This window comes from Ambystoma mexicanum, chromosome 2p, assembly GCF_040938575.1.
Source record: "Ambystoma mexicanum isolate Mex_15411 chromosome 2p, UKY_AmexF1_1, whole genome shotgun sequence".
Classification (NCBI taxonomy): Eukaryota; Metazoa; Chordata; class Amphibia; order Caudata; family Ambystomatidae; genus Ambystoma; species Ambystoma mexicanum.
In genome coordinates, this window is record NC_090923.1 from 1,445,232,726 (window position 1) to 1,445,255,127 (window position 22,402).

Here is a 22,402-nt window from a genome sequence, read left to right on the forward strand (position 1 = left end):
ATCCTATAAGGTATGGGCACGGGTAAGGGGGGATACCATGTCTCACCATCGGTTGTCGCTCCCTCACTCCCCGTTGATCCCTCACCCAGGTGATCCTCTCGCACTGGTCCCATCCCCAGGGTCTGGATCCAAAGGCGATGGCCGTGCCCTGGCCACCTGAGAGAGAGATCCCCGGGGACTAGTACGTGAGACACCCGTTGTTTCTCACAGTGCAGAGAGCTACCAAGCAATAGTTAGGGGCGTTTTGTTAAAACTGTTTTTAGAAACATTTGTTGAACTTTAGCCCAGGGTGACACACCTAACAGTGACCCTGAGCCTTGTGACTGTTCTCTGCCCTTTTCAGTACTACTGCCCTCACAGCGCTTTTGGAGACAAAGCCAAAATTAGTTTTTACTTTGTTTCCTCTATCCTGGTGTGAACATCACAATACACTTATTTTGTTACTCCAGGACTGCCTTGCAAGTCTGCTGTAATCCCCTGCCGTGTCACATATTAAACACACACTATGAAATGACAACACTCTTGATGGTAGGTCTGGGAGTAGTGCAGAGTTCAGCTAAGGGTTTCTTTAATAATAGAATTGAATCAGTCATTGTCTTCCTAATGCTGCCTTTTATCCTCCTCCCTCTAATTTCCATTCTCTTACTAGAGCATGTAACCATAGGTTGGGAATTGGAGAGCACCTGGAAGTACAGCTGGGATGCAATTACCTTTATTATAACTCCCTTGCTCATAGTGCAGGTTTCCCTACTATTCTAAGCATCCTCCAACCAACCAACTCATCCATCGCTTGGCTTCTACCTGAAGGAACTGGTGCTAGTGTCCACCAGTGCAAAAAAACGATGCATGGCTGCATTCTCCTTATGCACTCATGCACTCATGCATACACTGCATTGATGAATCACTTTGTGAAGCAGTTTCCACTCCTGACACCAAATGGTGTTCATTAGCTACTTTTACGGTAACTTTTTCAGTCTTTGATCTCCTTTAGATGGGCATGCAAGGGTGCAGATTAAGTCCATGTCTGCTCTCTCAGATTGGCTGGTGAGAAAAGCACATTAATAACTGTGGGAGATAGGGCAGCCAATCAAGTGGTCAGGAACATGGCCTTTATTTTATTTTTGTATTAGGTATATCAGGTTTATAGTAAACCTTTACACTTTGCATCATCAGTCGATTGCAATCAAATCCGATAACTTAACCATAACAATCAATACATGAAATAAATAATTAATCTTTTCTCAACATTAAAACCCTAACAGTCTATTGCATGGCCTGTATTGTTGAGTGAAAACCGTGTTCTTTGCTGACTGCTGACTCCTCACAGGCTGCCTTCCATTTCTTCCTGTCCCTGCTTGTTCAGGCCAGCCCGCATCCACCTTGCACTTGCTACACTCACCTTTTTCTGCCCCACCTACCTACTTAGGCTGCCACCTGCTTCAACAGAGGCCCCTTCTGTCTGCTCCATAGACATAGAAAAGAGCCTCACTAGAGCTCTTTGTGCCATGTCCTCAATGATCATCATTTGTATTTTCTTCTGAAGGGGATTTGGCGTCCGAGTTAAGACAGTCTGTCTCATTAAAAGTTTGGTGGTATCTCAGCGGTAAGTCTGCCGAGATACCACCAAACTGTATTACTGTTACCGCCCCATGGTCAGGCAGTATTTCTGCTGGATTACAAGTGGAGGTAGGCAGTGTAAGTCCCCATTAATTGGAGTCCATAGAACTCCAGGGGAGATTATTGATGGGAATTAATGCAGTGGTAATTCTGCCGTAAATTGGCAGAAAGCTGGTGTGAATCCTCGAATTTTCAGCCAAAGTTATAGTTGGGTGGTGTGGTAATGAAGCAGTATATAGTAATACCCCTGCATTTTACCCACACCGTCCATTTTGTAATGAGCCCTCCCCCACCCACAGAGTCCCTTCAAATAAAAGGCAATTATCATCCCAGTTTGCCTTCTTCGGATGCCAATAGTAACAATACGCCTTTCTATCAGGCTATACCAGTTGGTAACAGCCCATAGAAGGAAGAATTGTTGTTTTATCGGTTTGGCAGGTGAGAATGCTGATGGATGCAGTGTCTGTTCTCACTGGCTGGCAAGTGAGATTGCTCATTGGCATTCACACAAGTCATTCAGAGAGACACAGAACTCAATGTCTTCCTGATTAGCCATTCAGTGTAATGGTAAACATGATCTGCTTTCTTAGACTGCCCATTGAAAGTGCTGATAAACTCAATACCTGTTTTCTTATTGGCAAGCGAGAGTGCCGACGAGCTTATGTCGTTTTTCAGATTGTCCAGTCAGAATGCTTATACACTTCTTTTTCATGTTCTGTTTTGTAGAAGCTGAGTGTTCCCAGTGGATTTTCAGTCACATCTCCCGATAAGAGAGGCTGGGTGATCAACCCCCTAGGGGAAGCCAGCAGCTTTCCTATTTGGATGATGGCCGCAAGTGTTCTTCCCGCAGTCCTCGTTTTCATCCTCATCTTCATGGAGACACAGATCACCACGTAAGCAGCACGGAATCTAGACATGTGGGTTGGGGCTTGGGAGGTGGAGAGCGAGACAGCAAGTGCAGGGAAACGAGAGGTGGATTATCTTTGATAGAGCCAGGGAAGAACACTAATGAACAAGATACAGCTGTATTAGTACAATGGATTAGGACTGGAAAGAGCAATAGCAGTACAGTGCAGTGGAACACAGATTTATGAGCATACACTGATGGGGCAAGAATGCTTAGCAAAACAAACATAACAACACTCGATGGCAATAAAAAAACATGTAAGTATGAATCCAGTGAAAGTAGCTTACGTGATACCTAAACTACAAGCATAAAGGCTTGGCCACCGCCATACACTAGTGTATTCAAATAAATATATACACAATCTGACCGTGCACTTTATTTTGTAAATTCCCCAGCATGCAGAACCAAACTCCCCTGCCAAGTCAAACCTGCCTCCCCAAGAGATATGCTAGTATTTCTACTAAGTACTCTACTGCTCACTTCACATATTTCCTCAAAAAGGCTGACCATTCTATTTCTCTGGATGGTTGTAGGTCGTGGAGAGCTTTAGTAATATTGCCCATTTCATATATCTTTCTAGCCTTTAGCGCCCACATCTTTTCACTGGGGGGTTGCCCTTTTCTCCAGCATGGGGTCTGGCATGGATTCACATGCTCATGGATATTCCCCGTCGTCAGGCTGGGAATCCTCGGTAAAGAAAAAATCAGTATCAGTTTCGTTTCTGATCTGTCTTTCTTAGTAGTAACCAATCACTGATCTCTGGGTCATACTGCCCCCCCAGCCAATGACTGCCCTCTCCCTAAGCCCCGCCTCTGGCAGCCATCCTCAGATTTTTACCGCACATTCAAGTGTTGGGAGTCCTCGTGCTTAGCTCTCGAGTTTTTTGCTGCGTTTTTGCGCTTTTTCCGGAGATTTTCTCATTTCGGTTTAATCGAGCCTCAAGCTCCACCGTTTCTACTTCCGATAACGGGGACCCGTTTCAGAATTCTTCTACGCCCCTCAAGGGTGAAGTTTACGTCGCGTTTACGCTTCTTGGAGGATTCCGGAAGATCCGCGGCCTACCTCAACGGACATGGCCCAGGACAAGGGAAGTTCGACGCCCGGATCCAGGCTGTTCAGGTGCGGCCCTGGATGCAGATTACAAAATGTTTTCAAGGAGGACGAGCATTCGCAATGTCTCTACTGCCTTCATGAGGACAAGACGCACGTGGTGAAGGACTGTGGACTCCCTGCAAGAACCTTTCGGAACGGACCAAACAAGATCGTCGTTCCCGCCTCGCCGCTTGGCTGGAGAAGGGCACAGCAGGTGAGAAGGCGAAGAAAAAGTCTGAGCGGGCTTCTAAGTCCTGTGAGGGCACCACGGCGACAGGGGGCCCAATAGAAGGCCAAGCACCGCGAGTCCGCGGGCACCGGGAGCACCAAAAGGTCAGGCTCTTCGGCTGCCAGGCAGGGCGCGACTTCCCTGGCACGTTCAACCACGAGCCAGCGCTCTGTTTCGGGGAAGAGGAAGTCCGAGAACCCGGGTAAGCTGCTGGAGTGGCCCCGGTCGATCTCGAAGGGTCCTGAGGGGGAGCGAGGCGCTGACCCTCCCCCCAAGGCGAAGGCCCAGGACGCACCTAAGGTGGTGAGGGCTTTGATCCAGCTGTCAAAGGCCTCTATCAAAGTGGTCGCTGCGACCCTGGCGAAGCCGGCTGAGACTACGCCAGTGGAGACGGCCTCTGGGTCCAGAGTATCCCTGCCACCGCGGAGGGAATCCTCTTTCCAGCCCATCGTGAAGACCCCGGCGGGAAAAGAGGGGGGGGCCATTACAGACTCAGAATCAGCCTCTGAGGAGGATCTGATGGAAACCGGGCAGGGCCTCAACGAGAAGTTCGGGAAGGTTCGATCCCAGTGGACGGTTCCCGCTGATGTGATCGAAGATAGCGACGATGGTGACGAAGAGGGCCCAGTGGAGCAGCCATCCCGTCCGTCGCAGCCATTACCCGAGCCCCAGGATAGCTCGGCGGTCATTTTGTTGGCGATCCAATCCTTATGTACTGAGATAAGGACGAGGTTACCACGGACCCCGACGGAGGATCCAGAACCGGGCCCGGCGGGAAGCCCTCCGAACAAGCGGAGGAGAGTCCACCCCGCTCCTCCCTTAGTGCCCGCGAGGCCTGTGGACCCCTCATCCCCCTCGCCGGACCCTAGAGAGGATACGGCGATGGATACAGCGATGGGGACGGACGACGACGGCGGCGATGACACAACGGACATCCCGTCTTCACACCCCCCCCTCGGGCTTCTCCACCCGACGAAATTGGCTCCTTTCACGCCATGATAGCCAGGGCATCCAAACTCTTCCAGCTCTGCCCTGAGGAGCAGAAAAAGGAAGGGTTTCTTTACCAACGACGGGAGGCCAAGAGGAAGACGGTCCTCGCGGTGCCGTTGCTCGACGACATCTGGGACGAGGGGCTGGCTATCCTCAAGAACCCCTCCACGACACCCGCCAAGAGGGACAGGTACGAGAATAAGTACCGAGTCCCCGATGTCGCCCCCTTGTGCCTCAGGGCCCAGCCCACGCCGGACTCTGTCGTCTCGGCAGCAGCCAAGAAGAAAGCAGCGGGTGCGGCGGCTTCAACTTCCACTTCCCCGCCGGACAGCGAGAGCAAGAAGTTGGACTCCATGGGACGACGAGTCATCTCGTCGGCGGCGACGACGATTAAGGCGGCCAATGCCTTAGCGATCGTGGCCCGCTACGACAGGGAGCTTTAGTTCAAGATAGCTCCCCTGCTAGACTTCCTACCGGACGACAAGAGGGCAGAGGCCCTACAAATTCTGCAGGAAGGAGAGGTGGCGTCTGATCACGCCATAACGGTGGCAACGGACATTGCCGATACCGGATTTCGCCAACTGGGCAACAGGGTTTGCCTCCGACGACGAGGATGGCTCAAGGCGACGGACTTTCGCCAGGACGTCCAGACCAGAGTGTTGGATATGCCATTCGACGACAACAACCTTTTTGGGAAGACGGTGGACGAGTCGCTCCAGGGCATCAAGACCGACTCGGAGATGGCCCGGGCCTTAGGGGTACTTCAACAACGACGGCCCTTTCGGAGCTCCGGAGGCAGACAGGGTGCCTCCAAGGGATCCAGCGGTGGCTGTTCTACATACCGCCAGGCGGCCCGCTCCTTGTCCCAGGAGGCCTACAGAGGTCGCGGCAAGCAAGAGGGATCCGGTAATCGTCGTCGTCAAGGAGGCCAAGGCGGCAAGACCTCCTCCAAGCAACTGAACCGGCCGTGGCGTCGGGCCCCCACCGAAGCTCCCCGGTGGGAGGCCAGCTGACGAAGTTCGTCAGCGTGTGGGAGTCCATCTCCGCCGACCGTTGGGTGCTGGACACCCTGGCCAACGGGCACTCGCTGGAATTCCAAAAGAAGTGTCCTTGCATTCCTCCCGTGGCCAGGAAGGAGAATCATGTCCCTCAACTGCTGTTGGAGGTAAGGGCGATGCTCAAGAAAGGTGCCATCGAGCTCGTCCCCAGGAGGCTCTGGGGCTCCGGAGTGTACTCAAGATACTTCCTCGTCAGAAAGAAGACAGGCGGTTGGCGCCCCATCCTGGACCTGCGTCGGTTAAACAAGTACATCAAGGCGCAGAAATTCAGGATGGTCACCCTCCAGCACGTGCTGGGACAGCTGGAGGAGGGCGACTTCCTATCGTCGTTGGACCTGGAGGATGCTTACTTCCACATCCCCATTCTAAAAGGACACAAAGTTTCTCAGGTTCGTGGTTCAGGGACGCCACTACCAATTCAGAGCCCTGCCGTTCGGATTAAAGTCGGCACCCAGGGTATTCACCAAGTGCCTGGCACCAGTGGCGGCGCGGCTGCGCCTGCAGGGGATCCACGTCTACCCCTACCTGGACGACTGGCTAATCCGGGCAAGGACAAGAGAACTCGCCGTCGAACACACAGCGAGGACCGTCCGGCTGCTCACGGAACTGGGATTCGCCATCCACTACCCCAAATCCCACCTGGTTCCGTCGCAGGTAGCACTGTTTCTGGGAGCGAAGCTCGATAAAGTGGGGCAATTGGCCTGCCCGTCAGAGTAGAGGACGAAGGCCATTCTGGGCAAGGTGCGGCGCCTGCTAGCCACAGACGTGGCCAGGGTGAGGTCCATCAAGTCCCTCCTCGGGATGATGTCCTCATGCATCTACCTTGTACCCCTTTGCAGACTTCGGATGCGTCCACTACAGGAGTTCCTCGACGCCTGCTGGTTTCAGGCGATGGGCTGCTTCGAAGCCAGGATCCCTCTCAACGAGGAGTTCCGTCGGGCGATCCTATGGTGGGGTACCCGTGCGCACCTCACTACAGGCATGGACTTTCAGACCCCGGCGTTTCAGGAGACGGTGACGACAGACGCCTCTCTGGAGGGTTGGGGGGCCCACACCGGAGATCTCCACGCAAGAGGCCTTTGGCTCCCGGAGGAGAGGTCTCTCCACATCAACATTCTGGGGCTTCGAGCAGTGTTCTGGGCGCTCAAGTCGTTCCTTCCGTCCCTCAAGGACAAAGTGGTGAGGATCTTCACTGACAACACCACCACGATGTTCTACATACGGAAGCAGGGAGGCACCAGATCCCCAGCCCTATCCAAGGAGGCCCAGGATCTGTGGCACTGGGCCGTCGCCCAGGGCATGTTTCTGGTTCCCTTCCACTTGGCAGGAATAAAAACACCATCGCCGACTCACTCAGCAGGGAGCTGCGCTCGTGCCACGAGTGGGAACTACGTCAGGACCAGGTGGATCGGCTCTTTCGACGATGGGGCAAACCCCGGATCGACCTTTTCGCGACGGCGACGAACTCCAAGTGCCAGAGGTTCGCCTGCAGGTTCCCGCAGCCGAGGAGCATGGGCGATGCTTTCTCGTTCCCTTGGGACAGCCTGTTTCTATACGCGTTCCCTCCATTGCTGTTGCTGCTCCGTCTCATCAACCAGCTCAAGAAGTCCAGGTGCAGAATGATCCTCGTCGCACCGGCGTGGCCGAGGCAGATCTGGTTCCCGGACCTTCTGGACTTGTCAACGTCCCCACCAGTCAAGCTGCTGGCGGACGCGGATCTTCTCTCCAGGGAAGGAGGCGCCATTCTTCATCACGACCCGCAGTCGCTGAACTTGCAGGCCTGGCTCCTGCAGCACTAGAGTTTGGAGGGTACGATATTCCGGCTGACTGCAGAGAGGTTCTTGCAAAAGCCAGGGCGTCCTCAATTCTCAAATGTTACGGTCATAAGTGGAAGAGGTTCTCTGTCTGGTGCCGTACTCAGAAGATTAACCCGCTGCGGATTACGGCCCCTCAAGTACTGCCGTACCTACTGTCGCTGGCCAAAGCTGGACTGGCTCACGCCTCCATCAAAATACATCTGGCTGCCATCTCCCGATATACCAGGACTACGGGACGGGCGTCCTTGTGGTCTCATCGCCTGGTGAAGGAATTTATGAAGGGACTATTCCGATCGTTCCCGCCGGTGAAGGCTCCTGCCCCGGTGTGTGACCTTAATGTAGTGCTGACCAGGCTCATGGGGGCCCCATTCGAGCCTATGCATTTGGCGCCTTTGAAGTTCCTGTCATGGAAGACAGCGTTCCTCGTGGCCATCACCTCCGCACGACGAGTGGGAGAGATCCAGGCCCTATCTTGCAAGCCTCCATACTTGACTTTTCATGACATGAGGATGGTGCTGAGGGCGCACCCCTCCTTCATGCCCAAGGTGCCGTTGGACTTCCACCTCAACGAGCCCTTGGTGTTACCAGTTTTCTTCCCGTCGCCTTCGACGCCGGCCGAGAGGACTTTGCACTCCCTCGATGTAGCTAGAGCGCTGAAGTTCTACGTGGACCGCACGAAGAGTTTTCGGAAGACGTCACAGCTGTTTGTGAACTTTGGGTCTGTGAATCAAGGGAAGGCTCTTTCGAAGACTTCCATTTCCGATGGCTCTCCGGCTGCATCATGCACTGTCACCGGTCGGCAAACAGACTGCTGCCCGGCCGTCCGAGGGCCCATTCGACCAGAGCGATCGCTGCTACCACGGCGTTCCTGTCTGGTGTGCCCCTGCTGGACATCTGCAGGGCTGCTACGTGGAGGTCGACGCACACCTTCACAATATTCTACTGCGTCGATCGGGACTCCAGGGAGGAGTCCAGGGTCGGCCAAGCAGTGCTGTGCAACCTGTTCGCCTAAGGTGAGCCTGGTGAGGAGGTAAGAGTTGCTTAATGTTGAGTTTTGGATGTAATGCTTAATGTTGAGCCTTTGCCACCTCCCGTGGTTGTGCATGTGTGTACTGCTATGTATTATTTTATTCATGAGCATGTGAATCCATGCCATACCCCATGCTGGAGAAGGAACAAGTTACTTACCTGTAACTGTTGTTCTCCAGCATGGGTCTGGCATGGATTCACATGCGAACCCTCCCGCCTACCCCTCTGCGGCTCTTCACTTGGTCATACTGCCACTTTGCGTGCTACCAAATCTGAGGATGGCTGCCAGAGGCGGGGCTTAGGGAGAGGGCAGTCATTGGCTTGGGGCAGTATGACCCAGAGATCAGTGATTGGTTACTACTAAGAAAGACAGATCAGAAACGTAACTGATACTGATTTTTTCTTTACCGAGGATTCCCAGCCTGACGACGGGGAATATTCATGAGCATGTGAATCCATGCCAGACCCATGCTGGAGAACAACAGTTACAGGTAAGTAACGTGTTCCTTCCATCCTATTACTATGCATGCTCTGGCAGCCAATAATGCATATCATGTGTGAGAGAGCCTCCTCACCCTCTCCACTACCTCTAACCCAAAAATCACCAACATAGGGTTTAGATCTCTTTCAATCCCAACCAGGTCCCTGATCCATCCCAACACCTCCTTCCAAGAGCATTGGAACTTCGCCCAGTCTGCCACATGTGCCAATAGATGGCCATTTCTTCACACTCCCCCCAACATCCCAACATCCCGGGTTCACCACAGGAAACATCCTAGAGTGGCGTACCGGGTCTTACTGCCATCTGTACAGCAGTTTAATCCCATGCAATTTATACTGGCAAGCTCTTGAGGTTTTATGAGCACCGATACACTGCTTTTCTCAGAAATGCTTATCCAAATTCATCTCTAGGTCTCTTCCCCCATTCTATTCCTGTAGCTTTCTGCCCCCTTCCTCATCGCCAATATCAGGGACCTATAAAGGCCAGATATTTAGCCTCTGCTCATATGCCTGGAATTTAGAACACCCTTGGTTCCAGTCAACTCATTCTGCAGTCTGATTTCCACTTGTTGGCCATGAGGACACCCTTCAATTGCTGGTACATGAACACTGACCGTTTCCCAATATTCAGACCCTCTTCCAACACCTCTATTGATACACATTCCCCCTGCTTCACCACATGGCTAACACTTTCCAGGCCCGCCTCAAACTACAATTCGAACCGCAAGGGATCTACTATGTCATCCCTCACCGGAGGAGCCCAAAGGTGGCTGATAGGGGAAGGCCAGGAAGTGACTCCCTCCATATTTTTCAGTTTCCCCCCAGAGGACCCAGTAAATCCCTTTCACCCCATACCTTTGAATTTTCCTCGGGACCACAACCATTTCCCAATTGTTGCTGGCCTGAGGCAGTAGTTCTCCACCTCCACCCATTGCTTATCCCTGTCCCCTCGTAAGTGTGGTACTGCTCTATAGTAGTTCTTCATATCCGCCAGTCCAACTACATATACAGGTATTGAATTTTCGGCAACAATGTGATCTTTAAAGCGTTCAGTCCTCTAGCCCTTTAGAGATGCTGCACAATAAGCAGGGATTGTTGGCCTCAGAATCCTTCTAACCTCCTCGTCACAGTAACCACAAGGTACCTCAAGCCAACATGCTGGACATGCTGGACCTCCATGTTCAGTGCCTCCAGGTCATCCACTGCCCCATCTGGCCCCCTAACATACGGGAATAAGGTTGATTTTTTTTTTCCCTGTCAACCTTGAATCCAGAGAGGGCACCATATTCCTCTATAACGAGAAGGGGCCCTGGGACCGACGTGCCTGGATTTCTAAAATGGAGGACAATGACATCAGCACACATCCCTAATGTGTATTCCTAACTCCTGCTGTCCAACCATCTATCCTTGTATGGCTCCCTCTTTTCACTGCCAGCGGCTCCAAAGAGAGAGCAAAAAGCATGGGTGACAGTAGGCAGCCCTGTCGGGTTTCCCTCTCAAGTCGAAAACACTGTAACCCCTTGCCGTTCACCACCACCTGCACGGTAGGATCCCTGTATAGGGCTGCTATGCCTCTTCTAGATCCCTTCCCAAACTCTAGCTTTTCTAAAACCACGAAGAAGAAACCCCAGTCCACTCTATCGAACGTCTTCTCTGCATCGAGTGCAAGCAGTACCGGGTCGCCTCCCTTTCCCTTGTTCTAAGTGTGTTTGCCCCGTGATGGCCCTGAATGAAGCCTACCTGTTCTGAGTGCTCCAATCTGGACATTAATGTTTCAAGGGTTCTGGTGTAAATCTTTTTGTCCACATTGAGAAACCATATTGGGTGGTTGGACTGACACTTCGCAGGATCCCTACCATCTTTGGGCAGCACCTATAAAAGTGCTTTGCTAAATGATAGGAGAGAAATCCTTATCTCAAGAATATTATTAAAAGTTTGGATAATTGCAGTAATAACGGCCCTGCATATCTCTTATAAAAACCAATAGTGAACCCATCTTCCCCCGGAGCCTTACCCGTTGGCATTCTGTCAATCGCCTTCTGAATTTCTTCTGCAGAAAATGGAGAATTCAGAAAGCGTGCATCTTCCGAGGAGAGGGACGGGAGGTAAATGCCCTCAAAATAGTGATCCACCTCCCACTTACTGCCTCTCCTGCCCTTTTATACAGTGCTGCATAAAATCTTACGAAATGACTTGCTATGTCCTCTGGAATTTCATGACTTTTCCCATCCGGATCCCTTAACTTATCCACCCACCTGTCATCCCTTTGAGCCCGAAGTCTTGCAGCCAGCAATACATCCGCTTTATCCCCTTTTTCAGAATATTTTTGTTGGAGAAACCGCAGCTTCCTGACTGTATCACCCTTGCCCAAAGACCTCAACTCCAGACTGTGAACGGCTATATCTTTCTCTGTGTGATCCATTCCCTTGTGTACCTTCTCCAACTCCCTGATTTCAGTGCCCCCCCTTATCAGCAGCCACCTCCAAGTGGCTTCCCCTGAATCCCACACTATACCTGTTTCAACCTCGCCCGTGCCAATGAATTCAAAGAATGCATTGATCCCCATATCCAGCTGCTCCGCTAACACCCTATCGCTCTAGAGAGAGTCATTACACCTCCACCTATAGTCCTTCCTACTGATGCCTGCCACTTCTACCTCCATATGCACCAAATCATGGTCCGTCCACCCCACTGGGCGGATTACACAACCACTTGCCCTACTCCCAAACTTCTGTTTCATAAGCAGGTAATCAATCCTAGTAAAGGTTTTGTGCAGAGCTGAGAAAAAGGTAAAGCCCCTCCTCTGAGGGTGAGCTGTCCTCAACATGCCCCTTAGTCCCTTCTGGGCCAGGATTTCCCTAAACCCACTTCTCTGTTCAGGGACAGCCCACACCCCCTTTGTTCCTTCAGGGGGCGTCTATCCGTGACCTTGTCTGTCCATAGATTACAGGGCTTGCTAGCAGAAAGCCAATTGTTCTTGATTAGGGCATTAGATCGAGGCCAGCACCACTCGCACTGCACTTAGTTCTTCCTGTATAACGAGGGGTCTACTCCCTATCAATCTGGACGCCCACTTATATTGCAGATGTAACCGCTTATGGAGTAGGATCCCAAACCCACCTTTGCCAGTCCAGATGCCCAGACCACTTCCCCTGCAACCCCCACCCTCACATGTCTCTCCTCCAACCTAGTTTCCTGTATGGGCAGGACGTCCAGGCCTGTCCTCTAGAATTCTCTCACAACTAGTGACCTTTTCGTTGGTGAGTTCAGTCCCATAACATTGAGTGTTCCCACCCGAAGCAGACTCCCATCCTGCTTTGACCTCATGGTGGATGCCATCTCCATCTAAGCCACGGCATCCATCCCTTCCCCCTTTACCATACCTACTTCACCCGTAAACCCCCCAGTCACACAGAGCTCCCTTCCAAACCTGGATACCTCCGACAACCCCCTCCCCACCCAAATTAACATTCCCAACCATAACAAAGCAAACATACCCCTCGAGATGCCCTGTGTAATATTAAGGGCACCTAAGGTCAAACGTCCCCCTCTCATTCGTTGTTCCCACAAAAGGCATTTGAGCGTCGCTACAGTTTATTAACCCCTCCCCCACAGACCCTCCCTACCCTGATTTTGTGGACATCAAGTATCCCAGAGATGGGGTGCACAGTTTCATATATTTCCTTCCTCTCATTCCTCCTGGGCAGGGGTCGGCGTCACATGTCCGCTTTACTCAGAGACTGTTGCATGGCTGAGCCGCGGACCCCGCTAGGTGGCTGAATGCATGCGTCACCTCCATGACCGTTATGATCCTATACTCCTCAGCTGCATGCCCCTATTGTAACGCAAATGTGTAGGCCCACTGATATTTAATTCCTCCAGTAGCCAACCACTGAACCAAATGACAACAGTCTCTTCTACTCCACAGTATTAGACCAGATAGATCCTGATAAATGCAAACAATTCCTCCATCATAGTCAATGTCCTTAGCAGCTGTTGCTTTCGTCAAAGCCTGCATCTACTCCGTATAGCGAAGAAATCTCACTATTATCGAACGTTGATTTGTTCCATATCCACCCCTATGCGCTCATTCTATTGTAACGTCTTTCCCACCTTCTTTCTCAAACAGGAGGTTGATGCTTTCTCTCCACTTCTCTTTGCTACTCACCAGCTCGATCACGCACCCCCTGAACCCTGATGTTGTTCCTGTGCTCCCGAGTCTCCAGGTCATCCAATTTAAGAAGCACCTCTTCCTCCCTGGCCTCAATCGCAGCGAGTCTATCGTCTAGCCTCATTTCCACCAGGTCTGCATACAACTGATTGTTCCCCAGACCTTCCATTTTAGCTTCTATTGTGTTGACTTGATCACTCAGGTCTGCTATGGAAGCTTGAATATCACCACACGCAATGCCTTAATCTAATGACAGCAGCGCCCCTCCTGCTGCCATTCCTGACCCCCTCCTGTACTTCTGTAGGGCAGTGATGGTCGAGCACAGTCCTGGCGGGACTTCACCCTCCAGTGTGTCCCACACCTCTTAACCTTCCACTTAGATGGGGCTCCCACTCGCTCTGAAAGGTCTCTGCACTCCTGTGCACTCCTCCACCACAGGTCTCTCCCGTATCTTCTCTCTGTCACCCCAGATTGCCTGCACCTCACCTCAGCCCCCTTTCAATCCCAGAAATCTCTATCCAGTGCCTCCACCCATTGTAGTTTAAGGCAGATGTCCCCTTCCTCCCCTGCACTGCACCTCCTTACCGTCTTGCAAGGCCCACACTCCACCCAACGTGTCAAGGCCAATGAACGGCTGCCATTTTGTCACTCCTGGCGGACCATGGGCCCTCCACCAGGCACTTATTCTTGCGTGGGGCACCACCGTACAGGGGTCCTGAGAGACTGTGCCTGCCAGCCGTCTGCTCTCAACTCTCGGGTAAATACTCTGCTAGTTGGAAGCCAGGGCCGCCTAAGCCCAGGTCGTGCCTGTCTGCTCCTACAGAGCTCTGCTCTACTGCCCACAGCGTTGAGTGCTTCCTGTGCCCCTTTCTGCCAACATGTCTTTCGCGCTGGGCTGTCCAGGATGCACGTCGTCCTTACTGTCGGGGGAGATTCCCACGAGGCGGCCCCCAGACACCACCATGGCAATAACTTCACGCCGGGGCCCGGCCACCTCTGTCCTTCCAATCAGCAGCCGCCACTAGGACGACCTGGCTCACAGGACCTGGAGCTCTGTGTGCATTCATATCCCCACAAAGCACTACTGATCACACTTGTAGTGGGGACCCAATCTCTTTGAGCACTCTCTCAAACGTTCTCCGCCGTTGAAGGCAAATTGGGCTGCTCATCTCTTTCCCAGAGAGGAAGCACGAGCTCACGGCCATGTCAGTCTGCGCCACCAAACCACTCTCCACTGAACACACTCTTCGGTTAAAAGGCTGCTGTGCAATGTGGCTATCTCTTCTTTACAGACAATGACATATGTCTGAATCTAGGAGAGTTATATGGCACAAAGTTAGCAATGGAGCAAAGCACAAGAGGGAGTAGTACTTACTGGGCAAATCGTGTTGTCAGTCTATGGTCCTCATTTGTTGTGAAGGGTTGCTCGAAGAGCAGGACGAAGGGGCCCAGCCTGAAGTTAGTAGGAAAGTTGTTCCAGAGCATAGAAGCACAGCAGGAGAATGCTTGATCTCCGATCTTCTGCTTCTTGCACTTCTTGGATTGCAATCGGGAGATAGGTTGTTTGTTTGTTTGTTTTATTTACTTATATAGCGCTCCAGACCCAGAGGTAAAAGGGCGCATAGGGACACAGTTACAAGTACATTATATACAGTTTACATAGTACATTATATGCAGTTTACATAGTACATTATATGCAGTTTACAGATATACGTTCTATGGTATACAGGTAAGGAGCATCATTAAAGAAAAGGCTGTGTCGTCGGGCATGGGAAGAGGGATGGAAAATGCTAGTTTTTATCCAGTAACCAACTAATAACCTATGTTCTAAAGGATTGAAATGATTTGATGGACTTGATGTTGAATGGTAAGGTGTTCCAGAGTTGGGAGGCAAGGACCGTGAAGCTGGATCCTCCAGCTCTTTTTAGGGAGAATCTGGGCACTGTTAGGCATAATGTGTTAGTGGATCTAGTGATTCTGGTAGTGGATTTCAAGGTGAATTTGTTGGTGAGATAGGGTGGGGCTAGGTAGTTTAAGGGTTTGGATGTAAGACAGATGGTCTTTAAGTAATTTTTTTGTTGGATAGAAAGCCATTTGCATGATTTTCTGGTGGTGGGGATATGTCTAGGGCTGCTCGCAGCGCGTTATTTTGGAGCACCTGAAGTTTATTGATAATGGATTGGTTTGCGCCTAGGTAGAGACTGTTATCGTAGTCCAGTTTGGATTGTATAAGAGCCCTGGCCAACGTAAGGTAACTATTAGTGGACAGGAACGGTCTGCATGCCCTGATCAGCTTACCCGTGTAGGCAGTGGAAGAGGCAGTCATGTTAATTTGTTTGGAAAGGTTAGTGTTGGCGTCAAGGTAGAAACCAAGGGTTTTCACGCTTTTGACGATAGGGGTGATGTTACCATCGATGATGAAGCTGTTATAGTTGGGGCTACGTTTCAGCAAGTTATTAGGTGTACCGAACAGGAGAAGCTCAGTTTTCTCATCATTGAGGCATAAGCCATGTGTTGCCATCCATGCCTGAATGATGGAGAACATTTTGTTGATCCGGGTGACGTCGGCATTGTAGTTACCTGAAAAGGTAAGGAGTATCTGGGTGTCATCTGCGTAATTAGTGTAGGTGACATCCAGATGGTCCAGTTTGTCATAGAGTGGCTTTGTAAATATATTGTACAAAGTGGGCGAAACACAAGAGTCTTGTGGGACACCACAGGTGATAGGGATGGGGTCTGCTGTGGCTACTGGTGAGAAACTCTCATGGTTCTGTTAGCCAAGAAGGATTGTATCCACATGACAGCCGAGGAGGAGAAGTGAGCTGCGGAGGATAGGTGGTTGCAAAGGATTTTGTGATTGACCAAGTCGAAAGCCGCTGAAAGGTCTAAAAGGAGTAGCATGGCTGCGTTACCTTTGTCTTTATTTTCATCAATCTGGCTTTTAAGGTCAACAAGGGCAGTTTCTGTTCCATGTTGAGGTCTAAAGCCAGATTGACTTATTCCTAACAGTTGGTTTGTCTCTAGGTAATCCTGGATTTGCAGCTAGGCAACTCTGTCAAGAATTTTTAGCAGGAATGGGACCGTGGTGATAGGTCTGTAATTAGGGAGTAAGGGGAGAACCCAAGATTGTTTCAAGTTGCTAGGGACTAAGTTAGTGGAGAAAGACAAGTTTATAAGTTCAGTAATGAAATGGGATAGGTATCTGGCTGCGTCTTTTATAATCTGGGCAGGGCAGCTGTCTCCTTTGCAGTTAGAGGGTTTTAAAGAAGCTATAATTTTTTGTACTTCCGGTATCGTTACCTTTTTGAATGTGAAGCCTATATTAGTCAGTGGAAAGCGGTGTACTGGGGTTAGTGGGCTTGCTATTGGTGAGTTGTTGTTGTTTGTCTTCTGTTTTGGTTTGGAGCCCAGCGATTTTGTTCGCAAGGGCGTTCTGGATGCTGCGAACTAGAGTTTATCTTTTGTACAGGTATCTGTGGGTGGGTTAGGGTTTTCTAATTCCTTAAGAATAATGAAAGGTTCTTTGGTGCAGGAACCTGCCTGATTAATCCTGACATTATAGGCTTCATTCTTAGTGTGAATTATCTCTTTTTTTTATAAAGGGAGGAGATATTTGTCAGATTAGATTTGTTTTCAGCAGATGGTGCTATTTTCCATAGTGTTTCTAGCTTGGCTTTCTTTTTTCTCAAAGTTTTGAGGTCAGGGGTGTACCAGGAATTAAGATGAGCTCTGGGTTTTTCTTTGCGCAGTTTCAATGGGGCGATGGTATCAATGGCACTGGCCATGGTGTCGTCGTAGGTTTTGACAAGTAGAATAAGGTCGGCAGTGGCAGGGAGTGCGTTGAGGGTGGGCAGGACCAGTGGTATTAGTGCATCGGCAGTAATGTTACGCTTATTCCTGGTCGGGCAAGCTGATGCAGTAGGAAATGTTTTTGGGTGTTGGATATTGATATTAATATCTAGCGGAACAAGGTAGTGGTCAGTCCATGCAAGAGGTTGGGGGGCTTTACAGGTGATATTGCAGTTGAGAACCGCAACCCAGTCGATGATCCTACCTTTCTGATGAGTAGGTTGAGAACCGAGTTGTGTGAAACCATGCTCTGCTAAGGCATTAGCTAGGGAAGAGGCGGGAGAGTCATTAGGATCATTGTACCCAAGGTTAAAATCTCCAAGGATGATAGTTTGAACTGAAGGCTTAGAGTTCTCGGCTATAAGAGAAGTGATGCCTTCCTCAAAGGCACCCGATGGGCCTGGGGGTTTGGATATTAAGTGAATGGCAATCGTGCTCTTGGGAGAGATTTGTAGCTTGATTGTAAGGTGCTCACATGATTTTAGTGCAGAGCAGGTGACTGCTCTAAGGTCTAAGGAGGATTTAAAAATGATGGCTAAACCTCCTCCCCGAGCATTAGGTCTGTCAGCTCTGAGGATGGAGTATTTATCAGAAATATCTAATGTTAGGTACGGTCCTGCTGCTTCATGTAGCCAAGTTTCCGTTATGGCCAGGAAGTTGCATTGTCCTCCTGAGATGGTGATATTTTCAGCTAAGTATGATGGTGTCTGGGAGATTAGAGCTTTCTAACGTCTGAGGAGCCATTTTAGCTTCTTTAACTGGGGAGTAAACCAAATTGGTGCAGGACAGGATTTGATGTGAAATCACCACACGGGGACAAGCATATCTTGGGACACAAGTAAGAGAGAATTGTAGGTGGTTTGTATTCTGAGTGAATTTCTGTCTTCTTAACATTCTGACCTCACTATTAGTGCTTCCATTAATATAAAAAGAGAAACATTTTTAACCTTGTCCAATTGGAGGAAGGGGCAAATACAGACCTCACATGGAGAGAACAAGCAAAGGGAATAGCCAGCTGATAAGTCCCATATAACACCAAAGGAGCCTCAAAAACTAGAACAGATTGAGAAAAAAAGAATACAAAATATTCCCCAAGCCAATGTGTGGCAAGGTAAATAAATTGATGAAGATCTATATGAGAAAGTATAGTGAATAGCAAAGTGTTCTGGAATTTAGTAGAAGATTCACAGAACAGTTAAAATCACCGTAAAAATATTGAGAAGGTATAATTTATTAAGAAGCAATGAAATCACAAATAGTATATACAGTAGGACTGTACACAGGGGAAGGGTGTAAAATAAGTAAAAATACAGAGAAGATTGGAAAAAAAATTGCATAATGATAATAGTAATAATAATTAGTTTGTATATTGCAGTTCATGAACACTCCTTCAGCGCTGTAATAAGTTATTATTTCCTGATTTGGAATTATGATCTATTTATCAACCTCAAAAGGATGAAAGACAAAGTCAACCCAGACACAGGATTCAAACGTTTGATGTGCAGGCTAACAAAGCTTTAGCTGTGTAGCTGTCCTCCCTAATTTAGGGAAAGAGAAAGAATGTAAAAGCTGAAATTAATAAGAGCTTTTAAAAATTATAGCAAGACCTCTGTCTGAGCATACAGGATGGTCGAGCTGAAGGATGACATAGTTGTCTGAAATTAATCTAAAAGTGGGCCACAAGTGTCTTTATCTACCTTTCAGAAATATATAAAAGATCAAGATCATGCTGTACAATTAGATTGTGGAGAGCAATTGTGTTAGAAACTGCTGCACATATGTTTAGGAGCACACATTTTAAGTGCCCTTCACCAGACATTACTGTAGACTACCATAGAGGCCCGGGAGCAGTAAAAGTCTTAATAGGGATTCTAGGGATACTTATTTGCTTGCCTGACAAGCAAGGTTTGATAACTGGGTAGTGATTTCACCGACCAGACACTCTACAGTACATAACTGGCAGAGCGGTAACCTTACCTGTTAACTTTTGGCTGCTTTCCCATCTGCTTCAATGGGACCCAGCAGATCTCTTGACTATTTTGCGACCCATACCTGAGTTTTAGGAGTGAGGTTCTTTTAAAGGCCACTTCCTGGCTTAATGTACTTTGTTTACCAGTGCAGGGCAACCCTGTTCACCATTTAATTCTATCGTAGCACTATCTCTGTTAACAAGATAAATTGATGAAGACCTAGATGAAAAAGAATAGTGGATAGCAACTTGGTTTTCCAGTTCTGTTTGGATTATGAGTATTTGTCCTTTACGAAATGAACCCCAGACAAGCTGGTGTAAGTTGTTCCTTTATAGGTGCACTCTTATATACCTTTTAGTTTCTACTACATGCCAACATACTGTGCACTACAGTGCTCAAAACAGCTGGCGTTGTTGTTTTTTAAGTCCGATCTTTGCGCTTTACTGTCCTTTTTGCTGTCTTCCTCTGGGGTAGGATGTGGCCGCATTGGAGCATCCTCTTCGAGGGCTCTGGCAAGAGCCCATGAAGTTTCCTTTGGCTGGGTATGAGTACAGACAGCGCTGGTAATTGGGCCGGATCAGAGATCCGGCAACATTTTTCTCATCAGATCGGGAATACCATTTACAGTATTCATGAGCTTCAATGGTTTCTATTTGTTTCGTTGCTTTGCTGAAGTCAGGATTCTAATACATACACTTGGGATGAAAGTCGAGAGACCTACCCACTACACCACTTGAATGTCTGCTCAGGGTCCATGTGAATATGCCTATTAGGATTGCGCTCTGCAGAAAATTTCTAAGCACGGTCTGTAGATTTAAAACGTATACACCTTTTATACTTTGCTTGAACCATCATAGGGAACACTCCTCCTCTCGTTGGTTATTATCCATGTGTTAATTAATCTCTTGAAATAAAAATGTTTATTAATGGGGTTGGGGGTCTTAGAAAAACCTCCCGCATTTTTCGACCCTCAGTGCCCGCCATCGTTGTTGGGATCCCACAGTTAATATTTCATTTTCCAGCACTGGTTGGAGATAGACCCAATACATATCCTGGACCCTTTGTGAGCCCAAGGCTGTCCATCAGCTGCCTGTCCATGATTGGACAGACGCCCAGAGTTTAGATGGGATGGGGTCCTCCCATTCCACGATTTTGTATATTTGGAGATCTGTAGCCATTCTTCAGTCGACCACTGAAGCCAAGTATCTGAAGCACGAGAGGCCACAGGGAGACGCTGGAGTTCCGCTTCTGCAGCCATTATTGGCTAAGCCATGATACACCAAAAGGAAATGCTCTGCTTTCTATTAGAGGGTTGAGACCTTCAATAGTGCCTCCCTGCCTGTTCGACCTTATCAGTTCTGAGTTCTACATCACCAAGGTCATCCTCCTGGAGAGTTAGGAATTTGGATGCAAACCAAAGGCACACGACTCCTAAGTGGGGACCTATCTGGTTGCCTGGATCTCGTGTAGTCTGGTTCTCTGAAATTTGCAGTGCCTCATTGTGGTGGGCCCTGGAAATTGCTGTTTTGTTGCTGCTACTCTAAACCAAGAAGAAGGGCCTTGCTGGTGCCGGAGCCTGTAGTCCTTTTCCTGATGACCCTACGCCTGCAGACTCCATCTGTTCATTGCATCTGAGAGGTCTTCTGGGTCCTCCAATTTCAAATGAATTGTCGCAGAGGTCCTTCTTTGGCTGCAATCCGGGTTCGGTTCGGTCCTGCCCCAGAGTGATTTGTGCCAACATCTCCACCGAACATCCCGGGAATTGGATGGCGTTACTTCTGAATTATTCAGATAAACCCTTCCACCTACATCAAGTGGAGGCCTTTGGTCGAGTTGTCTGCAAGAATCTTGTTCACAGAAGAAGCCCCAAACCCACGAAATGTAAAGGCAGGGCTACTGCTTTCCCAAAGGAGAACATCAGGGAGGATACCAATGCAAGCACCAGAGACGCACAGCTAGCAGCACCCACACCATCAGAAATTACACTAACACTGTCCTGACCTGGGTGAACTACATACCTGCCAATCCCCAGGTTTAGCCCGAAGACTCTGGGTTTTTACACTCTTCTCCGGGTCATCAGGGAAGAGCGTGGAGTCTCTGGGTTTTCTGCAGACTGGGTTCACACTGTATCAAACTCAGCTCATCCTTGGCAGGGCCTTGTAAATGAAGTGCACCTGTGCAGAGGACAGACGTCACTCGCAGCAGCTGCATGGATAGGAGGGTACATTACTCCAGTAGTTCCTCCGACTCAAGTTGCTCTGCCTGACCACGATATAGCAGCTTACAGTGCACAAGCTTCATCTTTTACCAAAATCACCCCGCAGGAGGTCTTGCTAACGGACATGTTTGGATGCAGGCTGCAGAATGTGTAGTTATTTACAGAAGGGATCTTAGTTGCTACCAGTGTCGGGCCCTTCTTTAAGCTAGGATTCCACCCACATGTATACATTTTTTTAAAACATTTTTAAACATGTGGGCAGAGTCTTGTGTGGCGTCGGGTGACATAATTCTCCGTTTATTTATTTTTTTAATTTCAATTGTAGGCAGGTATGGTGAACTAGCCGAACCTTAGCAGAGGGGACCTGTGGGGGACTGGGAAAATCTTTAGAGCAGCAGAAGGCCCAGATTTCTCCAACTAGAGGTTTGCCTCGAGCGTTGGCTTGCATAACCCCAGAGAAGCATCAGAGAATCCAAACTTTACATACAAAAAGCAATACGAGATGGGGGTGTGGCCAAGATGACAGTGATACAGGAGCACTTCCCATGAGCTCTGTAAACACATACGTAAATTAGGCGTATCCCGCTGAACACCTCACTTGGAAACCCCGAGTGGAGCAACGGATGTCCACAGGAGAGGTTTCCCTGCAATGCCTCAGAGTCCAGTGTCTCCGCTCTTGAACTGTGGTCTGTGCTGGAATGAAGAGGGAACAGCTCCCCATTGCGCCGTTTATGGCGTTGGAGAGGTGAGCGGGAGACAGGGGTGATGACCCTGATGGAACTGGAGGTCCTTTGACGGACTCAGATTCCCCCGCTGGCCCACTCCATGGGAGGCTCACGCCCCAGGCGGAGAGTAGAGAGGCCTGATGGTTTTAGTAGTGTTGCCAGGTCCGGATAAGCTGAATACCATTCCAAAACAAGTTCAAAACAAGCTGACTCCCATCCAAATAAACAG

At 49.5% G+C, this 22,402-nt stretch overlaps 1 protein-coding gene across 8 annotated transcripts in view; it reads left to right on the forward strand.

The window, feature by feature from the left end:
* SLC4A2 (solute carrier family 4 member 2) overlaps positions 1-22,402 on the forward strand; it is a 1,509,271-nt gene that overhangs the window by 1,356,991 nt on the left and 129,878 nt on the right. For all 8 annotated transcript variants that reach the window (XM_069645996.1, XM_069645995.1, XM_069646002.1 and 5 more), the window contains one exon: positions 2,344-2,510. In XM_069645996.1, the coding sequence (XP_069502097.1) occupies positions 2,344-2,510 (167 nt within the window). The remainder of the gene's footprint in view (positions 1-2,343; positions 2,511-22,402) is intronic.